We start from the raw sequence: 17,736 nt of genomic DNA, 5'->3' as shown, positions 1-17,736 counted from the left end.
TATTTTTCAAATGCTATGGACGAAGTTTGAACTCTAGAAATAAATGTCGGAAACCCTATAAAGTATATACTACAAGTATATGTACATATATTTGGTGATCAATAAATTATTTGCTGCCAGTAGTTTGACTCTGTGACTAATAACCGAAGAGTGATATGGTAAATTTGGGATATAATTGCGTTCTGGCAAAACGAAAGTGGGTGCCAGTATTGTACTTATCACATACATACATATGTACATTCTAGCATTGTACTTAAAAAAGATCAGATAATAGCGGAAAAACAAACAAAGCTGTTGAATAAAATATTAGCCAAAACTAAAAATATACCAACCTGCTCTTGACATACTTATTTAGATAAAGTTAGGTCATAAGTGTTATGGACAATTTATTCAAACATTTTCACCGATCACATACTGGTTGTCGGAATTTCGCAACACAACTGGTGCACCCCGTTGGGGCAGGCCACGGAGTGTCAATTACGCCAGAAACTATCGCAAAATTATGACATTATGATGGGTGTGTTGGTAAAGTTCATTCAAATGACGTGGTCAAGATGGATACAAACGTTAATTTTAAAAGCCTCGAAACTTCACTTTTGAACTGGCATAGAAAGATTGGCGAATCGTTACAGCAAAGTATTACATTTCATGGAAATTATGCTGAAGATTAAGCCATTCTTTTATTCAAAGAATGTTCCTTCAATGTTAGGCTAAATATTTTTGAAACAATTTATTAAATATTTGTAGCTATTTCCTAATAATTTTTCTGTCGTTTGAAGCAGAAATCGAGATTTTGATTTTTAATAACGACTTAGGTCCTCTTATCCTTATGCCTCCTTTATTACAATTGGTATTCTTTAGAAGATGGAATTCCAAATAAGTTAATCAGGTTAATACATATTATTCACACTCCACTTAAGTAGACTTAGGTGGCATTTTAACTAAGAGCCATTGATATACATATGTATGTTTGCTTAAAATGAGAAAAAATTTTATCTTCATACTTCGGCTGCAATTTGCGGGATTTAGCATACAAGATTTTTCTGTCCTATGTGAGATTGAGCAATCGGATTGACCAGCATACATTCAATATTTGTCATTTCTATAATAACGACTAAGTTCGGGTGTCCTCTCGCATCATAAAGTGATATCATTATCCGTCATTTACATATTTTTCAAATTTGTATTTGTGTAAAGTTTTATTACAATTGCTTCCTAATGGATTCTTTAAATAGCGTTAAAATGGAATATTTCCATGTCATCAAGGTGTTAAGAAAATATTATATCAGATTAATACATAAGTGGGCGATGCCACGCCCATTTTATTTTGGCACTCTTTCGTAAAATTTAGTGTTTCTGACGTGTTTTGTTAGTCCGTTAACGCACTTTTAGTGATTTTCAATATAAATATATGGCATTTTAATAAGAGCCATTGTTACATGTTTACTTAAAATGAGAAAAAATTTTATCTTCATACTTCGGCTGCATCGGAGCTCCGTAGATTGCCTTTTATATTTCGGGATTTAGTAACCCTTACAAGATTGTCATGTAACCTATCGTGAGATTGAGCATACCAGATTGACCAGCATACATTCAATATTGCGTGGTCATTTGACTGTAAAAAAAATGTTTCACGATTTATTGATCGCCCAAAAAAAGCTCGTGCCTATTGGTTTCGAGAAATGTTCTTTTTTATTGGAGTAGACACCGCTTACGTGGTTATAGCCAAGTTTACAATAGCGCGCAAGTCGTTCTTCCCTTTCAATTCCAAGCAAATATTGGCGTGTTTTTTGGAACTACTAAATATATTGCAACCTTACTATTAGAACAACGGAGAAAAGAAAATTTTGAGTGGTACACAATCGTTTCTTTACCAATTGTCTTTCAAGAAATCAGGAAAACCAACCGCCGAAGACGGATCTCTCTTCACCACAGCAATGCGAGCTCTCACACAGCGCCTGAAATAATTGAATTTTTGAGCACTCTAAATACTTGTATTTGTATTGGTTGAGTCATCCGCCCTATAGCGCTGACTTTGACACCGAATGACTTATATTTATGCCCATTCGTAAAAATAAACTAATAGATCACCTTTTTTTAAAGCTTTTAAACGCTTTAATGCGATTTTTTTGGAAACACCTCAATCAGAGTGGCAAAAGCGCTTCGAGAATTGGTTTAAGCACATCCAAAAGTATATGGAGATTAATGGAGAATATTTTGAAAAACAATAACCAATTCCTCGGCACTTTAAGGGGCTGCCCATAGGGAAGAGTGCTATACCCCATGTTGTGGAGCCTCGTCGTTGATGAATTACTTGTGTTGCTAACTAACAATGGAATCCGCTGCCAAGGATATGCGGACGACAGTGAAGGAAATTTTGAAGACACTCTCTGCGATATTGTATAAAGGGGACTAGACCTAGCCAAGATGGTGCAGGAGTGTTGGACTAACCATCAACCTCTTGAAGACAACCATCGTCTCGTTTACGAGACACAGGTCTCTGCCTGGCCATAGGAATATAGATGACTAATAGGGATAAGTATCTCTCTCTGACGCTGGATTTCCTTTCTGCGGTGGAAGCAGCATGTTGATCTGACCATAGTCAAAGCTTCGAAGGCACTGATGGTGTGCAATCGGCTTGCTGGTAGATCCTGGGAATGCAAGCCAAGGATTGTCAGATGGTTGAACACTGTACCGACCAATTATCACACATGGAGCGGTGGCTTTGGCTCCGAAAGAATCGCAGACGTTGGTAGAACTTCAACTATCGAAGATACAACGACTGGCCTGTGTCTGTGTGCCGGGTGTCAAGTGTCCGACGGCGGTAGTTGAAGCCTAGCTGGAACTCACCCTACTACACCTGGTAATCGGTCAAGTCGCCAAATACACTCTGCTCCAAATGGCAGCACAAGGTTTTGTCAGAGGCAAGGTAATCTCTTCCCAACGAATAAAGGAGCTAAGTGGCGAAATACCAGATCACAAAAGTATAGCCAGGAATGAACTGGCCCGCTCCGCAGCATTTACCAGCATGGTAGAACCGGAATCTTTCATTGCGGGTTGGTCCACACACCACAAAGAAGCTGCTTTGAATGATGAAGCAGTGGGTAGGGAGAAGGATTGGCAACAACTCCTAGGCATGCGCCATGCCAAGTTGCTAATGGGTGGTGAGAACCTTAAAACTGACCATTAAAAGGTTTAAATATGTAACATACCTAGCTTCTTGTGTGAAAAACTCAGTCTACGGTTGTCGCTTCCTGAAACACCAGAACATTGCTAACGACTACACAGCACTTATTTAACATGTACCTAGCTTCTTTGGAATTCCGTGTTTCCAAATGGGAAACACCTGCCTAATCGACTGCACATCAGTCTTTATATTGTAATTTATAAATTTTCTGTGGCTAGTTGAGATGTTGTGACTTAGGAGAAGGCACAATAGACCCTAGGTCGCGGTGCAATCCTCACTTACTTACCTAATCTTATCTAATTCCAAAATATAAAAAAAAACAATCCTCGTATAATACCCTACACAGATTCATTTCTTACAACATAAAGGGGTATAAAAAGACTTTTATATTCATTTTAACCTATCAGTTCCTTTAGCAGCTAATGCTATAGTGGTCAGACCTGAACAATTTGTTCGGAGATATTGATGGCTCGGATATTCATCCATGCCAAATTTCGTGAAGATTATTGAAGAAAAAAGGACATGGAAAAAATGTCAGGCCGAGATCTCAAAAACTGAGGGACTCGCGTATATCCAGAGAGAAAGAGACAGACGGATGAGCTAAATCGGATAAGCATGCCAGGCTGATCATTTACATATATATAACAAGTATTATAGAGGGTCTTTGACATATCCATCTGGGTATTACAAACTTCGAGGCAAATTTAATAAAGCCTGTTCAGGGTCTATTGAGAAAATTAAATAAAAATCCTTTTAAATACCCTATTCTGGGCATAAATATATTCCTAAACTTCTTATTATTTTGAACAGGTTAGACAGCTTAAAAGTCACTAAGCGCAACGAACAACAAAAATGAATGCGTTTTTAGAATCCTCAACCGAAGCCACGCCAGATCACGATGAGGGTCACCAAACAAAGTTGGTTAACCAAAAACAATGGGAGCTGGGCTACTTGAAGGTAACAACAAAGTGTGCAGCAACAACCAAAAAATATATGTCATATACTATATAAACTTGTTTAATACTTCTAGCGGAAATGCCGCAATCTCGAACTGGAGCAGTACTATATGTCGTATATGAATCGGTTGCGTTTAAGTCACCTCGGATTGTTCATATTCATACTAATACTTATAGCGATCGTGCATTCCTTGCTGATTATAATCACGTTTCCCAAAAATGTATGTATGTTTTGAGTATAAAAGCATTTTTAAAATTTTATATTATACTAACGGTCGTAATTTTAGGAGAACCGCGACATCTATTTGGATATCGGCATTTATATGGGCTGCACTTTGATCATACTGATTGTGTTGCTATTTAATTTTCGCCTGACACTCAACAAACGCTACGAATGGTTGACGTTCAGCTCGATATGGTTAGCGATTTCCACGCTCGTCATAATGGGTAAGAGCGTCGCAGCTACAAAACAAGTTTGAAACCTATTTTTCTTCTTCCTCTTTTTATTCATCGCAGATATCTCGATACCGATCTACCGCGCCGTGAAGGACTACAGCATCATCGTGCCCACCTACTACAGTTTCATCATCTACGCCACTTACATTTTCATGCCAATCACCGAAGATGTGCACGCCTTCGTGCTGGGCGTGTCTGTTTCCTTTTGCTATATGATACTATTCTTATTCGTCACTTATCGTCGTCGTTTGGATGGCTCGCGTGAAATGGATGTGCCGAAGATCGTTTCCGAAGCTATATTTATGGCTTGTGTGAATTTGCTCGGCTTGTTCTTTCGGCTGACGCGTGAGGTGGCCATTCGTACAACATTTCTCGATAAACGTCAATGTGTCGAGGAGACTTTGGTGCTGCGTGCTGCGCGTGATCAGGAGGTGCGTGCCACGCAGTAATCTTGTGAATTGTATACTAATGCGTGTAATTGCAGAAAAGTCTACTTTTGAGCATAATCCCAGCGCAGATTGCTAATAAAATCGAAGAGGATGTGAAAATGCGTATTGAACATTTGAAGGAAAGCAAGAAAAATCGACGATCCACGCACGATGGCGTAAGGTAAGTATTCAATTGCAAGTAAAAACAAGTAAGGCGGGGCTAATTTCGAATGTAACCGAACATTTTATGTTGTTAGAAGGACCGAAGCCACGTATAGACTCTTTTAAGTCAACTGGAAAGTCTGAAATCGCTGTATTAAGTATATCGGGGCTAAGGGCAGTTTCATAACGATTTCATCCATTTAAGAGACCACGTATTATTATTACCAGAAAAAGATGGTCTCAGAGTTTCAATAAGATACCTCACAGATTTAACGATATTGAGAGCTGGGGGTGGTATATAACCACTTGCCGCACAAGGACGACTGTGTATTATGGCAAGACGCTGTCTAAATTTCAATAAGGCTACCAACATATTGACCAATATCTACGGTTTAAAGTCAAGCGGTAGTTCGAAAATGTTTATGTAAGGTACATATGTACATATATGGAGTTAGATATATTGAAAATAATTGAGGTTTTGTACTGCGACCTATGATCTATTGTGACCTCTCCTATATCACATATGGTCCAGCACTTTACACAATTCCAGGAGCTTGCAGGTGATCTCACGTAGATAGATCCAAGGGTCTTGACCTTGCTTCTACGATATGCATGCGAACTTAGGGGATCTATAGACCCGATTTCGAAAGATATGGTCCGATTCCGAAATATTTATACCAGAGAAGACACACCTCAAAGCCGCTTTCTAGCCTTTAGGCATCATATAAACGATACTTTCTTAAAGAAAAAACACAGAAACTTCAAATTTAATGGGGAATGTTTATTATCATTCGAAAGAAAAAAGTTTAAATTCCCCAAAAAAGGTTAGGTGGGAGACGGACGCGGTTATTATCCAATTTTATGTATTTTTCGGTCGAACCATGTGTTAGGGCCTAGTTATGCTAAGATGGTTTAAAAATTTTTATAGCACCGTATTTTTCAAAAACTTTAAAACTGTTGTCTCACTAAATGTCATATTTTCAGTTCTACACCGACTCCTCTATGGCGGCAAATGGATACAGAGTAAGTATTTACAAATATTTATGTATGTATATAGAGAAATTATATAAAAAGATTTAATATAAGTTTAAAAGACGTAATTTTTTCGAATTTCTAAAGCATTCTTTGTCTTAGGCTAAAGACTGTTATTCAAAAGCGAGCTTATTCTTCGTTCTGTTGTTGTTATACTAAAATTCAGCCACGTAATTTTGAATTTAAGAAATGAATGTGTGGAGTTGATCTTCTTCCATACAGCTTCTGCAAATAGTGTCTGGTAAGATTTCAAGCCTTACAACATGGACACCAATAGGGCAATGGCCTGTTAAAGCCCACACAACTAGGGAGAGGCTAGCCTTACTGAGGGCAAAGAGATGTTTTGCGATCGGCCTTAAGCCAAAGTGCTTTTGCGACAGCATAACTACTGATGGTGGTCTTTTGAAGACACTGCAATAATCAGGAAGTCTGAAGCTGGAGTTGATAGGGATCTCCTGACAGTAAACACTTCCACCAACCTTTGACCCATCCACAAAGAAGCTCACTGTCCCTCTCCTCCAACGGCTTCTTCCCAACCACAGCTCCATTGTCGGTATATGGGCAGAAAACGAGCCGCTAGAGTTCGGTTTGGCGACTCCATGAGCTAAGTGATCCGGTATGAAGTCAAAGTGTGTGAGGATATCCGAGTGTTCAGATACGTGTTCTTTTATGAACACATATTCTTGGAGTCTGATAGCCACTTTCGGAGCCGTACACCTTCCGACGATGTCTACTTGCACTATGTGCAAGATGGCGTTAAGTGCCATGGTTGGAGTGGACCTTAGTGCATTATATATGCCTCTCCCGTTGGCATGAATAGGAGTGTGGAGATCAGAGTGGTTCGTGGCTGTCCGCATGTTCCCATCGGCGGTCAAAATATTTGGAATCTCTCTGTTTGGACAGCTTAAGCCACTTTGTAATTGTTGTGCGTATGCGGAAGTCGTTTTCCTTCGGGTTGTAGGACTATTATGGTATATATGTAGGTGCCATTCAAGGATATTTTTTAAACTTCTTTGTTTCCTTAAAATAATAAATAAATATTATTTTTTTTTTGTTAAATAATTCAAATATACTCTCTTCAATTCAACTTCTTTCCACTTTAAATTTATCACAGAAAACTCTTTATTGAACCACATGATGATGTCTCGATTTTATATGCGGACGTTGTCAACTACACTTACTTAACGACGACGTTGGATGTGAAGACCTTAGTGGAGACGTTGCACGATTTATTCGTCAAGTTCGACACAGCATCACAGGTAAAGCAAGAAACACACACGATGCTTCTTCAAATATCTTGAAATCCAAAAATCTCTTTTACAGGAATACGATGTGCTGCGCATTAAGTTCTTGGGCGACTGTTATTACTGCGTTGCGGGCGTACCGTTACCAAACGAATATCACGCCAGATCCTGTGTATATCTCGGCCTGCGCATGATCAAGGATATACGTGATGTGCGGTAATTGTTCAAAAATGTGAATGTGACCACATGCTTGTTTGTGACTCAAATTCTCACCTCTAACTCGTAGATCGAAGCGCAAGTTGGATATTGATATGCGTATCGGCGTGCATTCGGGCAATATACTCTCGGGCGTGATCGGCGCCAATAAATGGCAATTCGATATCTGGTCCAAAGATGTGGATATAGCCAATCGTTTGGAGTCCACAGGCGAAGCTGGACGCGTGCATGTTAGTGGCCAAACATTACAACAACTCGATGGCGAGTTCATTTACGAGGAGGGCACGGCGAAGGCGCGTGACGATCCGGTGCTGCGTAAATACGACATTCATTCGTTTCTTATAAAGCCGCCGTCTTCGCGAGTTAGTATGCTTGGATTTTGATTTTGTGTTGTGGTGAAGTCATTAATTTTTTTGCAAATGTGTTGTAGTAATTTGTGTGTGTGTGTGTTTCAGGTAACATCATTCATTACGATGCGACGTCCACCCTCGTCGCTGCGTAAAAATCTGGAGCCCAAACCGGCAGCGGTAGGTTTTGATAAAAAATTGCTAGATATTTATTTTTAGTTTGTGACTCTTTGTTTGGTTTTTTTTTTAATACATTTTTAATATAGGACCCAAGATATGAAGTATCGACGAATTTCATGCAAAACAGCATAAGTCAATATAATCAAATCCGCAATCAAGCCACATTGGAGATGAGTCGTGAGGTGGATAAAATGCCTATTGGACGCATACAGTAAGATTTTTGATTTTGAAGACAGTTTTATTTATTGTTACTTATACGCCGTGTATCCTCAATAATTTATGGCTTTGGAATTGTCAATGAAATTAGCGAATTTGAGTATATAACAGGCGAGCATATTCGAATTAGAGGTTTTGTTGTGATGCTATACTTTTTTATAGCTGACGGATTCAGTTGAAATTTAGAGAGAGAATTTTTAAATACATAGAGCTCAAACGACACTCTAAAACTAAGGAGTACTCAGTATCAGTTGTGCTCAGAGTAGTCCTTCCAACCTTCTAATCAACAAAATTTATTAGTTTCCTATTAGGTTAGGTTAATGTCATTCACAAAACTCCTAATACCAAGAAATTCGAGTCTTTAAACGAAGTTCCAACTTTAACCTTCTGGAGCATCTCTCATATAAGCTTGGCCGAAAAATGTTATATGGTACACCACAGAAAGATGAGAAAAAGATAATCGTCGCAATCGCGACTTCGCTCCGACCTCACTGTCGACAGTCATAGTTTCGAAGTCGTGGTCGTTATCCAACAGTGGTTGGCGCAGATTGTGGGGTCTCCTTTTTGTGGCCTTCTCACTTTAGCTCGCCTTCAACCGGATGATGATTGACTACTGAGACAATACTTGGTCTAAAACCAGAAGTCGTGAGCTGCTTGAGCCATATGTAAAACAATCGTTTTTGCCCGCTCCCAAGTGAATGGCACTCAGAAAACTTTCCTCACTTGCGTGAACATTTATCCATAGTAAAAATTGACAGACAAACTTTTCGCGTCGGAAAAATTTCTTATCGAATCAGTTTACACGCGCAGTTCAAATGGACTAGTCGGAGTCAAATTTGATCAGATCGAGTACAAATACATTTATTTTACTATACATTTTTTTTTATATTAACTTTAATAACAATGCAAAATTATTAAATTTTTTGCCAGGGTCTCCAAACTATGCTTTGGCCACGAAAAACGTTTAACGCAAGACGAAATGGAGGGGCAAATATTTCGCAGCAATATAACCTCAATCTGTTTGTTCTTCAAAGATTGGCGCTGGGAGCTGATGTTCATGAAGCAGCCGGATTTTATGCTCAAGTACAGTGTGCTGGTTTCTTATATAACGCTCGTGTGCGCCATCGTCATGCAAGCCGTCAACTCAACGTAAGTAAAACACAAGCGAATAACTTTCGGACCCAAGTCGGCATTTAAATAATATTCTTGCAGACCCACAGAAGCCTTTTGGGTGCTGGTGTCGGTTGGCAATGTCTTAATGCTGCTGCTGCTGGCTTTGGTTTGGTACAAAAAACTCTGGATAATGTTTATTAGTGAAACGGAATTATCAAGGCCAAAGCAAAGGTTCAGCAAATGGCTCTACAAACTCTCCGATGGCATACAAAGCAATATGCTGGTGCGCAGCTGCATCTACTTGGTGGTGATTATACTGCATTCAACCGGCATCCTCTTGCAATTGGTAGGTATTAAGCATTGTGACGTGGAAATAAAACAGAAATTATATAGATTTTTTTTTAATCTAATACTAACACACTTTATTTTCAGTTAGACTGCAATAAGAGTGCTGCTGTGGGCGAAGCTATTTTGGGCACAACAAGAAATGAGACTACCTGCTTCAATGCTTGGGTGCGTTTAAGTTCCAGCTGCAACAATTAATATGCAACACTTTCAAATGTCTATAATAATGATGCTCTCTCTCTAACCACAGGCCGTCACCGAGTGCTTTATGCTCAGCATTTGCATCACCTTCCTCTTCACGCGCATTCCATTCGTCCTCAAGGCGAGTGTCGGCATTGTGACGTTGGTCTTCTATACCATCGTTGTAACCTTGTCGTATAGCTACGTTTATGGCCAAAGTCTGAGCACGAATGATACACTTTATCCGGAGTATTCGCATATATTTGTGATGTGCATTTCGGTGGGCATATTCCATTTGATGGACAGACAAACGGAATTCATTGCGAAAGTGGACTATAAGTGGGTGCTATAGATTTTTTAAAAATATTTTTAATCTATATTTTCCTTTAATTTTAGCTGGAAACGTCAATTGCTCAAGAAACAGGACGATGCCAAATTCACAAACGAAACCATTTCCATTCTCATCAATAATATACTGCCATCACATGTCGGTGAGTGGGAGAGTAGTGTGAGAGTGGGGGTATAAACAAAGAAAAGCACTCGTCGGCGTAATATTTTCCGACTTAATATAAATCTTAGGCTGAAAATATTACACAAACATGTTCTATAATCTTATCCAAGTTGCTAAATTACAAAATAATAATTTTAAAACAACACATAACCTAACAATCTCTCTTTCTAGCCGATATTTACATGTCGCGTCAAATGACGAATGAACTTTACTACGAGGAATATGATAATGTTGCCGTTATGTTTGCCACAATACGAAATTACGACACCGAACAAGTCGGCATACGAGTTTTAAATGAGATTATTTGTGATTTCGATGAAGTGGTAAGTGATTTTATGTACTACTGCATGCGAGTTAGTAAGTCTTATGTATGTACTTAAGTATGTAGTAGAGAATTATTGCTATCGTGATGTTAGGCTCATATCTTGTAACATAGAAATCTAAAATCTTTGCAATCTTTGATGGCATAGGTTAATCTTGGTCTCAATTGAAAAAAAATCTAAAGTTCAGGAGATAATATTGTAATGAGAGTACTCACGGCATGAAAAATTAAGAACTTACTTTAAGAAAATAATCACAATTTTTAATTCTCTGAAACAACTTTGAAAGTAGTATACCCACATATAAGGTCTAGTAAATGGAAACCCATTATTTTCACTAAATTGAAGCATACTTAGAAATATCCGATTTCGATCAACGTTTTGTTCGATAACTTGTTGCTATTTTGAAGGTAATTTCATTATGTCACTCTCACTGAAACCCTCGGTTTTCACCATCTTCTCTTGAGGCAAACTTTTCACCAGAACGCTCATTTTACATAGACAGAAACAGTTCGTAATCGCTTGATGACAGGTTCAAACTAAAGTGGAAGCATAAAAACATTCCAACCAAGCTCCCAGAGCTACTGGGTAACTATCGATATATGTTACCTTTCGTTGTCCTGGCGGAACACAATTCCTCTTCTATTGACCAAATCTGGCCACTTCTGGTTGATTGCTACAGACGGTCCAGTTGTTGATGGTACAGGTCAGAATTAAGAGCTTGGCCGGGGTTGGTTCATCGTAAATGATTTCCAGCCAATCTCATCAAACGTACAGAAAGCTCTACCTAACCGTCAGTCCTGTCTGAGTACCGTTTTGGGCCGGCTCACCGTAATTCAAGCACGGCCGTTTAAGCTTGACGTTGCCGTAAGAAACTCGCATTTGAACGCCGTAACACACCGCTTCAGATATTGTTGCGATACAGCAGCAATTCGCAGTTGAAAATTTAAATCTGTACTTGACGACTCGACTCGACGATTTCAATTATTTTATAGCGATTACCGGAACAGAATTTTCGAAACCAAAATTGCACTTGATTGACTTACAGAGTATCAGAAGCATAAAACATATTCATATTTTCAGCCACTTGGTTACGTTTTTGCCTTTAATGAAGAAAAATATAAAATTTTGATTGTGTTCCTTCACTTCTCATACGACCACCATTATTGCCGAAGTATAGAGCAGCAACAAAATCCTCAAGTCGCTAACCGGCAGCACATGAGGAAAATACAGAGAATCGGCCGGTGAGGAAGCTGCAGACATGCCAGAACACTGCACTCCGGACTATAACGGGATGCCCCTTGATGTCTCCAATTCCAGTTAAGGCGCATAATGCAGTTTCTGCTGGAGTGTTTTCCATCCCTACAGACGCCTGCTTGAAGTGGAACCGTCTCCTCACCGACTCCCTCTCAGTGAATAGCGTACTAGGAGTCAAACCACGAGAACCACCGCAAAAATCGAGAGTGATACTGTAGCAGGTTAAACTCCTAATAATCCAGAATAGACTCCAACATTCCAAATATATGTTCAGAATGCAACGAGTTCTCCCATGACTCTAACCACTTCTTTATATGTCCGGTAAACCCTACACATCTGATACCTCTACCTGATAATCCGACCCCGTCAAAGCGTGCCGGTCGTTCTTTCTTTTCACTGTTTGGCGCCAATTGGAGATTCCAATTGTAGATAGCTCCTACTCCACCTGGTCTTTCCAACGGAGTGGAGGTCTTCCTCTTCCTCTGCTTCTCCTGGCGGTTACTGCTGACATGTTTTCATTCATACAGACAACAAGTTCGCTGTACCATGTTAATGTCGTCGTAAATCTCGAACAGCTCATCGTTCCATCGACTGCGGTATTCACCGTTACCAATGTGCAAAGGACCATAAATCTTCCGCAGAACCGTTCTTTCGGAGACTAGTAACGTCGACTCATCAGATGTTGTCATCGTCCATGCTTCTGCACCATATTTCAGGACGGGGATGATGAGTGACTTTTGGAAATTGGTCTTTGTTCATCGAGAGAGGAATTTACTTCTTAATTTCCTAATCAGACTGAAGTAGCACCCGTTGTTAAGAATTATTCTGTGTTGGAGCCGTCTCTTTGCAAGTTCAAAAATTGATCTATTTACTCTAGACTTATACGAGGAGTAAAGCGAGTACCTTAGATTTAAATATTCCATAGAAAAGGTTTTTATTAGATTTTTAATAACAAGGTAGCCCCCAATGGAACAACCAAACCAAACGAAATTCTAGGTCAAGGTACATAATTCCTTCCACTTCAAACGTTAGGTTGGCTTAGATTCCGACACTCTGAAGCAATATTCAGGTCCAGCACCTTTAAAAATGTAAAATCAGGCCTTTCGTGAATTCTTAAATTTCTCCCTAACCTTTCGAAACGTTGGGAGTAAAATACAATTTCGAAGTTCTTGTAAAAGCTCGTGCGGCTTCAAAGAGCAATGCCGCCAAAGGCAATGAAATCTCAAAGAATATAGTGAATGTTTCTAAACTTTGAGACTTTGGGAAAAAGTGTTGAAATCGCAAGGTCTTGCATCCCCATTGGTTTGTCTTATACAAGTGAATTATGAGGAAAACATAAGACCACCTGATGCAATGTGTACTAGATTCACTATCAACTCGATTTACTATCCAAATGTAGTGCATATCAAGGTATCCTGAGACACTTAACGAAGCACTGATAGATGGTTTAGAAATCGATGGACACTTCTTATATTCGTTCATATCAAGACATCAAAGAATTCACCAAAATCCAATGATAGCAAGTTATCAAGAATCAATCCATCCTTGAACTCAAGTTCGACAGCATAGAGCTGACAATAGTATCTTTTTAGCTGAGCACTTACACAGGAAAGAGGAAGGTGGAAAAGATCAAAGTCGCGGGCTGGACTTATATGGCAGCTTGTGGCTTGGATCCTAAACGTTCGGAGCACCGGAAAACGCAGACAGCCTACCGCAGCTCCTCATTACTGCCCAATGGACGCAGGAGTCATTATTGTAAGCAATTGGACCGCCGAATTCTGAAAGTTTTTTTATACAAAATATATATATTTAAATATAGCAAGTCGGCAGCTTGATATCGATGAAGAAGCACAGATTGGCGATGATGATCAGCCCACAACCAGCAGACACGCCGACGTTCAGTCCATAAGACTGCAGGAATATGAGGGCCATAACAAGAAGGCTTACAAATCGGAGGATTATAACGATGTGGTCTTTGTAATGCTGCAGTTTGCTTTGGAGCTGATGCGCACAATGAAGTGCTTCAACATCGAGAACCTGCAGTGCGAAGCTGATGATGAGGACTGCGGCGCTTTGCGTATTGGTAAGGAGATACGATTTTGCCATCAAAAAAATATATAACACCAGAGTACTGTTACTTTTTTTTTACCGCTGAAAGGCATCTCCAATGGTCCCGTTATGGCTGGCGTGGTGGGTTCTTACAAACCGCATTACGACATCTGGGGCAATGCAGTGAATATGGCCTCGCGTATGGACTCAACCGGCATAGCCGGTGCCATACAAGTCACACAGAATACCGCCAAAATATTGGAATCGTATAACGTTAAGTGCACGTATCGTGGGCTGACCTTCGTTAAGGGGCGTGGTCATATCCCTACATATTTTGTTAATGTCGATGAGTCGCTGCACTTCGTAAAGATTCGGGAGGAGAACGATGTGGACGAGGAGACTACGAGTAATTTGGATTACGAAAGTGTCAGCTGCTAGATTTAAGGATGTCGAAAATAGTTTTAAGTTATTTTGTTATGTGTGTACTTGAAGTATTAAGTATAAGTATTCTTTTGTTTTAGAATGTGACTAGTCAATAAATTATATTTAATAGTAAAAACCAAATAATTTTTAAACTCTTGCAACATATTGCTCCAGAGAGACTCTCTGTCGGACAAAACCCACGCCCACTTCCTATATAACGCAACTTTAACTAACGTTTGATTCAATTCTTTTTCACTATAAAAATCAAACTCAAATGATTATAATATAATAAATGATTATAATATAATAAATTATAATATATATATATTATATCGGTATTAAACTTTGCACAAACTGTGTCTTTAAGGTATGCCATCTCAAGTTTAATAGTTGTCAAAATCGGATCAGAACTATTTAAGCCCCCAATTTTACCGAAGATGTGGACTCCAGTGCTTAAGCTGATTTTTTATCTTAAAATTTCTTAAAAATACGTTCTCGAGTACACCAATAAGGCCCTCTGCCCCAATGTATCCTGTATAGTGGTCTCCGACTTTCCAGCTGACTTTGAAGGGTTAACCTCGGAAATGTAAACTAAAGGGTCAGTGACCCCTAAACGTAAGCAAAGGTTGTGGACTTGGCTAAATGTAAACAAATGGGTCACTGACCGCATATTTAAGCGAAAGTTGTTGTCTTGGCTAAATGTAAACAAAGGTTGTTGACATGGCTAAATATAAATAAAAGCTTCAATGACCTCATAAAATGTAAACAAAGGGGTCATCAGCCTCGGAAAAATGTATACAAAGGGTTCAGTGACTTCATAATATAAAAAATGGGTCATTGACTTTATAAAAAGTAAACAAAAGGGTCAATTATTGTTCAAAGCAACACTACAATCTACGAAGATATTTTTCCGATCAGACTACTACGGCATATAGCTGCCATATAAACTGATCGATCATTATTAAGATAAAGATCTTTTTATGCGATTATAAATGTTCCTGGATACCATCTTAGATATTCGATCGACTAATCGAACAAGGTGTTTGTCTTTATTTCGGGACTGTTGTCTGATAAGAGTCGTTGTTGGGTACGACGATTATGCTTATTTAAGATGTCAAACGGAAACGGTTATGGTTGAATCGCGGTGAGCCGACGTAAATGATGGCCAAACCAGGATTGACGGTCAGGAAGGTGTTTCTATGTATTTGGTGAGGCTGGCAGATAATCATTTGCTATGAATTCGTACCAAGAAACCCAAATATTTTGCTAAAATAACGTTAAGTAGAAGGCGCACCAAAGTGATTTTTGAAAACTGGACACATCAACCGCAAAATTACTAGTAAACAAAAATGCGACGAAAACAAAAAACCACGTAAAAATCGTAAAAATCAGGGTGAGGCTCATCCATTTTTTTTTTTTATAATTTAAAACTTCACTTCGGGGAGCGCGCCATAAGTTCATTGTGTGCTTTAAAAGTCATTCGCTGAAAGAACTGACAATCATTCCAACCGATGCTTAAAACAGGTGTGTGAAAAATGAGCTCAAAAGAAGCCTATTATGAACGCGTTAGTAAAGATTTTTTTTTAAATAACTAAAAAATTTTAATTTATTTTTTTTTTTTTATTTTTTTTTATTTTTTTTTTTTTTTTTTATTTTTTTTTTTTTTTTTTTTTTTTTTTTTTTAATTTTATTTTTTTTTTATTTTTTTTTTTTTTTTTTTTTTTTTTTTTTTTTTTTTTTTTTTTTTTTTATTTTTTTTTTTATTTTTTTTTATTTTTTTATTTTTTTTATTATTTTTTTTTTTATTTTTTTTTATTTTTTTTTTATTTTTTTTTTTTCGTCAGTCCGGTTCAAATTTGATCAGTTGCTTCCACACACTCCTTCCTTCCTTTCTTCTTGTAATTCATTGCACTTTGTCTCTGCTTTAAATAATTGTTTATTCATTTATTTATATTTTAATATTTGTATACATACAGATAAATTCATGAATACATCCAACAACACTTATGGATATTTGTCTTTTCATCTGTTTAAATATTTGTACACACTCATATTTGTATATTTTCCTATATACATATGTATGTATGTATTTGTAGAAACTGGTATTTGTAAGTACGCATGTACTAAGTATAGTAAAGATATATGAATATAGTAAAAAAATCAATTTTAAAATATATTTGTTGCAATAAAATATTTAATTTTAAATTATAGATTTTTTTTTCAAACATTATAACTTTATTTATTTGTATGTATGTATGTATTTATTGCGGTCATTATATAAAGCATTTGTGTAAAAGTTGTCAAAAGCACCACAGATTTTGTGCTTTTTCGGCCTCCCCAAGCCATTCAAAATACATATAGTTCACGTATACATATAAATGGTTTGTATGTATATATATATATATATGTATAAGTTAGTAAGTAGCTATGGTATGTAAATGTGTATATATAAATATATTTATAAATATTTAGGTAAAACAGAAAAACTTTAAAGACAAAAAAACAAAATACTTAAAATAAGCACCAAAAAGTACGCAAATTAAAATAAGCACCGTAATGTGACGGCACACATACCTACACACAAGCATAAAGTTGTTGTATTTGTGCAAATGCTTGCGTATAAATGTGCGTTTGCTTATATATGTATATATGAAGCTGATTTATATAATATTTCTATATATGCATGTTTGTATGCATTTGTCGCCCCCCTCGCTCCGCGAATTCGCGATTTGCATCGTTGTCTTGGCAAATAGCATATTCTACATACATAAACCGCTACATAACTGCTTCAAAACATAGTAAAATTAATGGAAAGTAAGAACATAGAGTTTCAACTTCGCGACTATTTCACTGCACAGCTTTACACAAACAAATCAGCTGCTTGTCCACACACATACATACATATATGCATGTATTTATTCATTAGCACCCGTGAGGAGCACAGCGTCCTCCGGCAATGGTTTGCGCTTATAGGAACCCTCAGTAACCAGATAGACCACCAAAGCGCCGAAAATCACATAGACCACGCCCAAACAGTTGCCCATGACGCCAGCACTCGAGAACGATGAGTAATCGGAACTGTAAACAGAATTGCATTTCATTACTAATCAACCA

The 17,736-nt window shown here is 38.0% G+C and overlaps 2 protein-coding genes across 5 annotated transcripts in view; one reads left to right on the top strand and one right to left on the bottom strand.

Moving 5' to 3' along the window:
• The first annotated feature begins 4,008 nt into the window (after positions 1-4,008).
• On the top strand, positions 4,009-14,726 carry LOC126762416 (adenylyl cyclase X E). 2 transcript variants are annotated; one of them, XM_050479134.1, is made up of 20 exons: positions 4,009-4,144; positions 4,218-4,364; positions 4,431-4,590; positions 4,660-5,030; positions 5,084-5,208; positions 6,174-6,212; positions 7,336-7,480; positions 7,545-7,681; positions 7,752-8,043; positions 8,137-8,208; positions 8,295-8,419; positions 9,355-9,573; positions 9,637-9,883; positions 9,970-10,050; positions 10,133-10,401; positions 10,459-10,553; positions 10,745-10,896; positions 13,743-13,905; positions 13,970-14,233; positions 14,309-14,726. In XM_050479134.1, exons 1-20 carry the CDS (start codon positions 4,040-4,042, stop codon positions 14,635-14,637), a joined length of 3,537 nt encoding a protein of 1,178 aa, XP_050335091.1. In that variant the 5' UTR covers positions 4,009-4,039; the 3' UTR covers positions 14,638-14,726. The 2 variants fall into 2 exon arrangements, with proteins under 2 accessions (XP_050335091.1, XP_050335093.1); XM_050479136.1 differs by lacking the exons at positions 10,459-10,553; positions 10,745-10,896; positions 13,743-13,905; positions 13,970-14,233; positions 14,309-14,726 and having other exon boundaries at positions 9,974-10,050; positions 10,133-10,310.
• Positions 14,727-16,769: 2,043 nt separating this feature from the next.
• Positions 16,770-17,736, bottom strand: part of LOC126761076 (plasma membrane ascorbate-dependent reductase CYBRD1) — a 42,576-nt gene continuing 41,609 nt past the window's right edge. For all 3 annotated transcript variants that reach the window (XM_050477005.1, XM_050477004.1, XM_050477003.1), the window contains exon 4: positions 16,770-17,700. In XM_050477005.1, coding sequence (XP_050332962.1) covers positions 17,538-17,700 — 163 coding nt within the window. In that variant the 3' untranslated portion in view covers positions 16,770-17,537. The remainder of the gene's footprint in view (positions 17,701-17,736) is intronic.

Source organism: Bactrocera neohumeralis, chromosome 6, assembly GCF_024586455.1.
Source record: "Bactrocera neohumeralis isolate Rockhampton chromosome 6, APGP_CSIRO_Bneo_wtdbg2-racon-allhic-juicebox.fasta_v2, whole genome shotgun sequence".
In the NCBI taxonomy this organism is placed as follows: Eukaryota; Metazoa; Arthropoda; class Insecta; order Diptera; family Tephritidae; genus Bactrocera; species Bactrocera neohumeralis.
This window is presented reverse-complemented; position numbering and strand designations above follow the sequence as displayed.

Excerpts from the sequence above, each read along its gene's own strand:
- LOC126762416 (XM_050479134.1), top strand. The coding sequence starts at position 4,040 with ATGAATGCGTTTTTAGAATCCTCAACCGAAGCCACGCCAGATCACGAT. Across the intron at positions 4,145-4,217 it reads GGGAGCTGGGCTACTTGAAG|CGGAAATGCCGCAATCTCGA; the intron begins GTAACAACAAAG and ends TAATACTTCTAG. Across the intron at positions 8,044-8,136 it reads TAAAGCCGCCGTCTTCGCGA|GTAACATCATTCATTACGAT; the intron begins GTTAGTATGCTT and ends TGTGTGTTTCAG.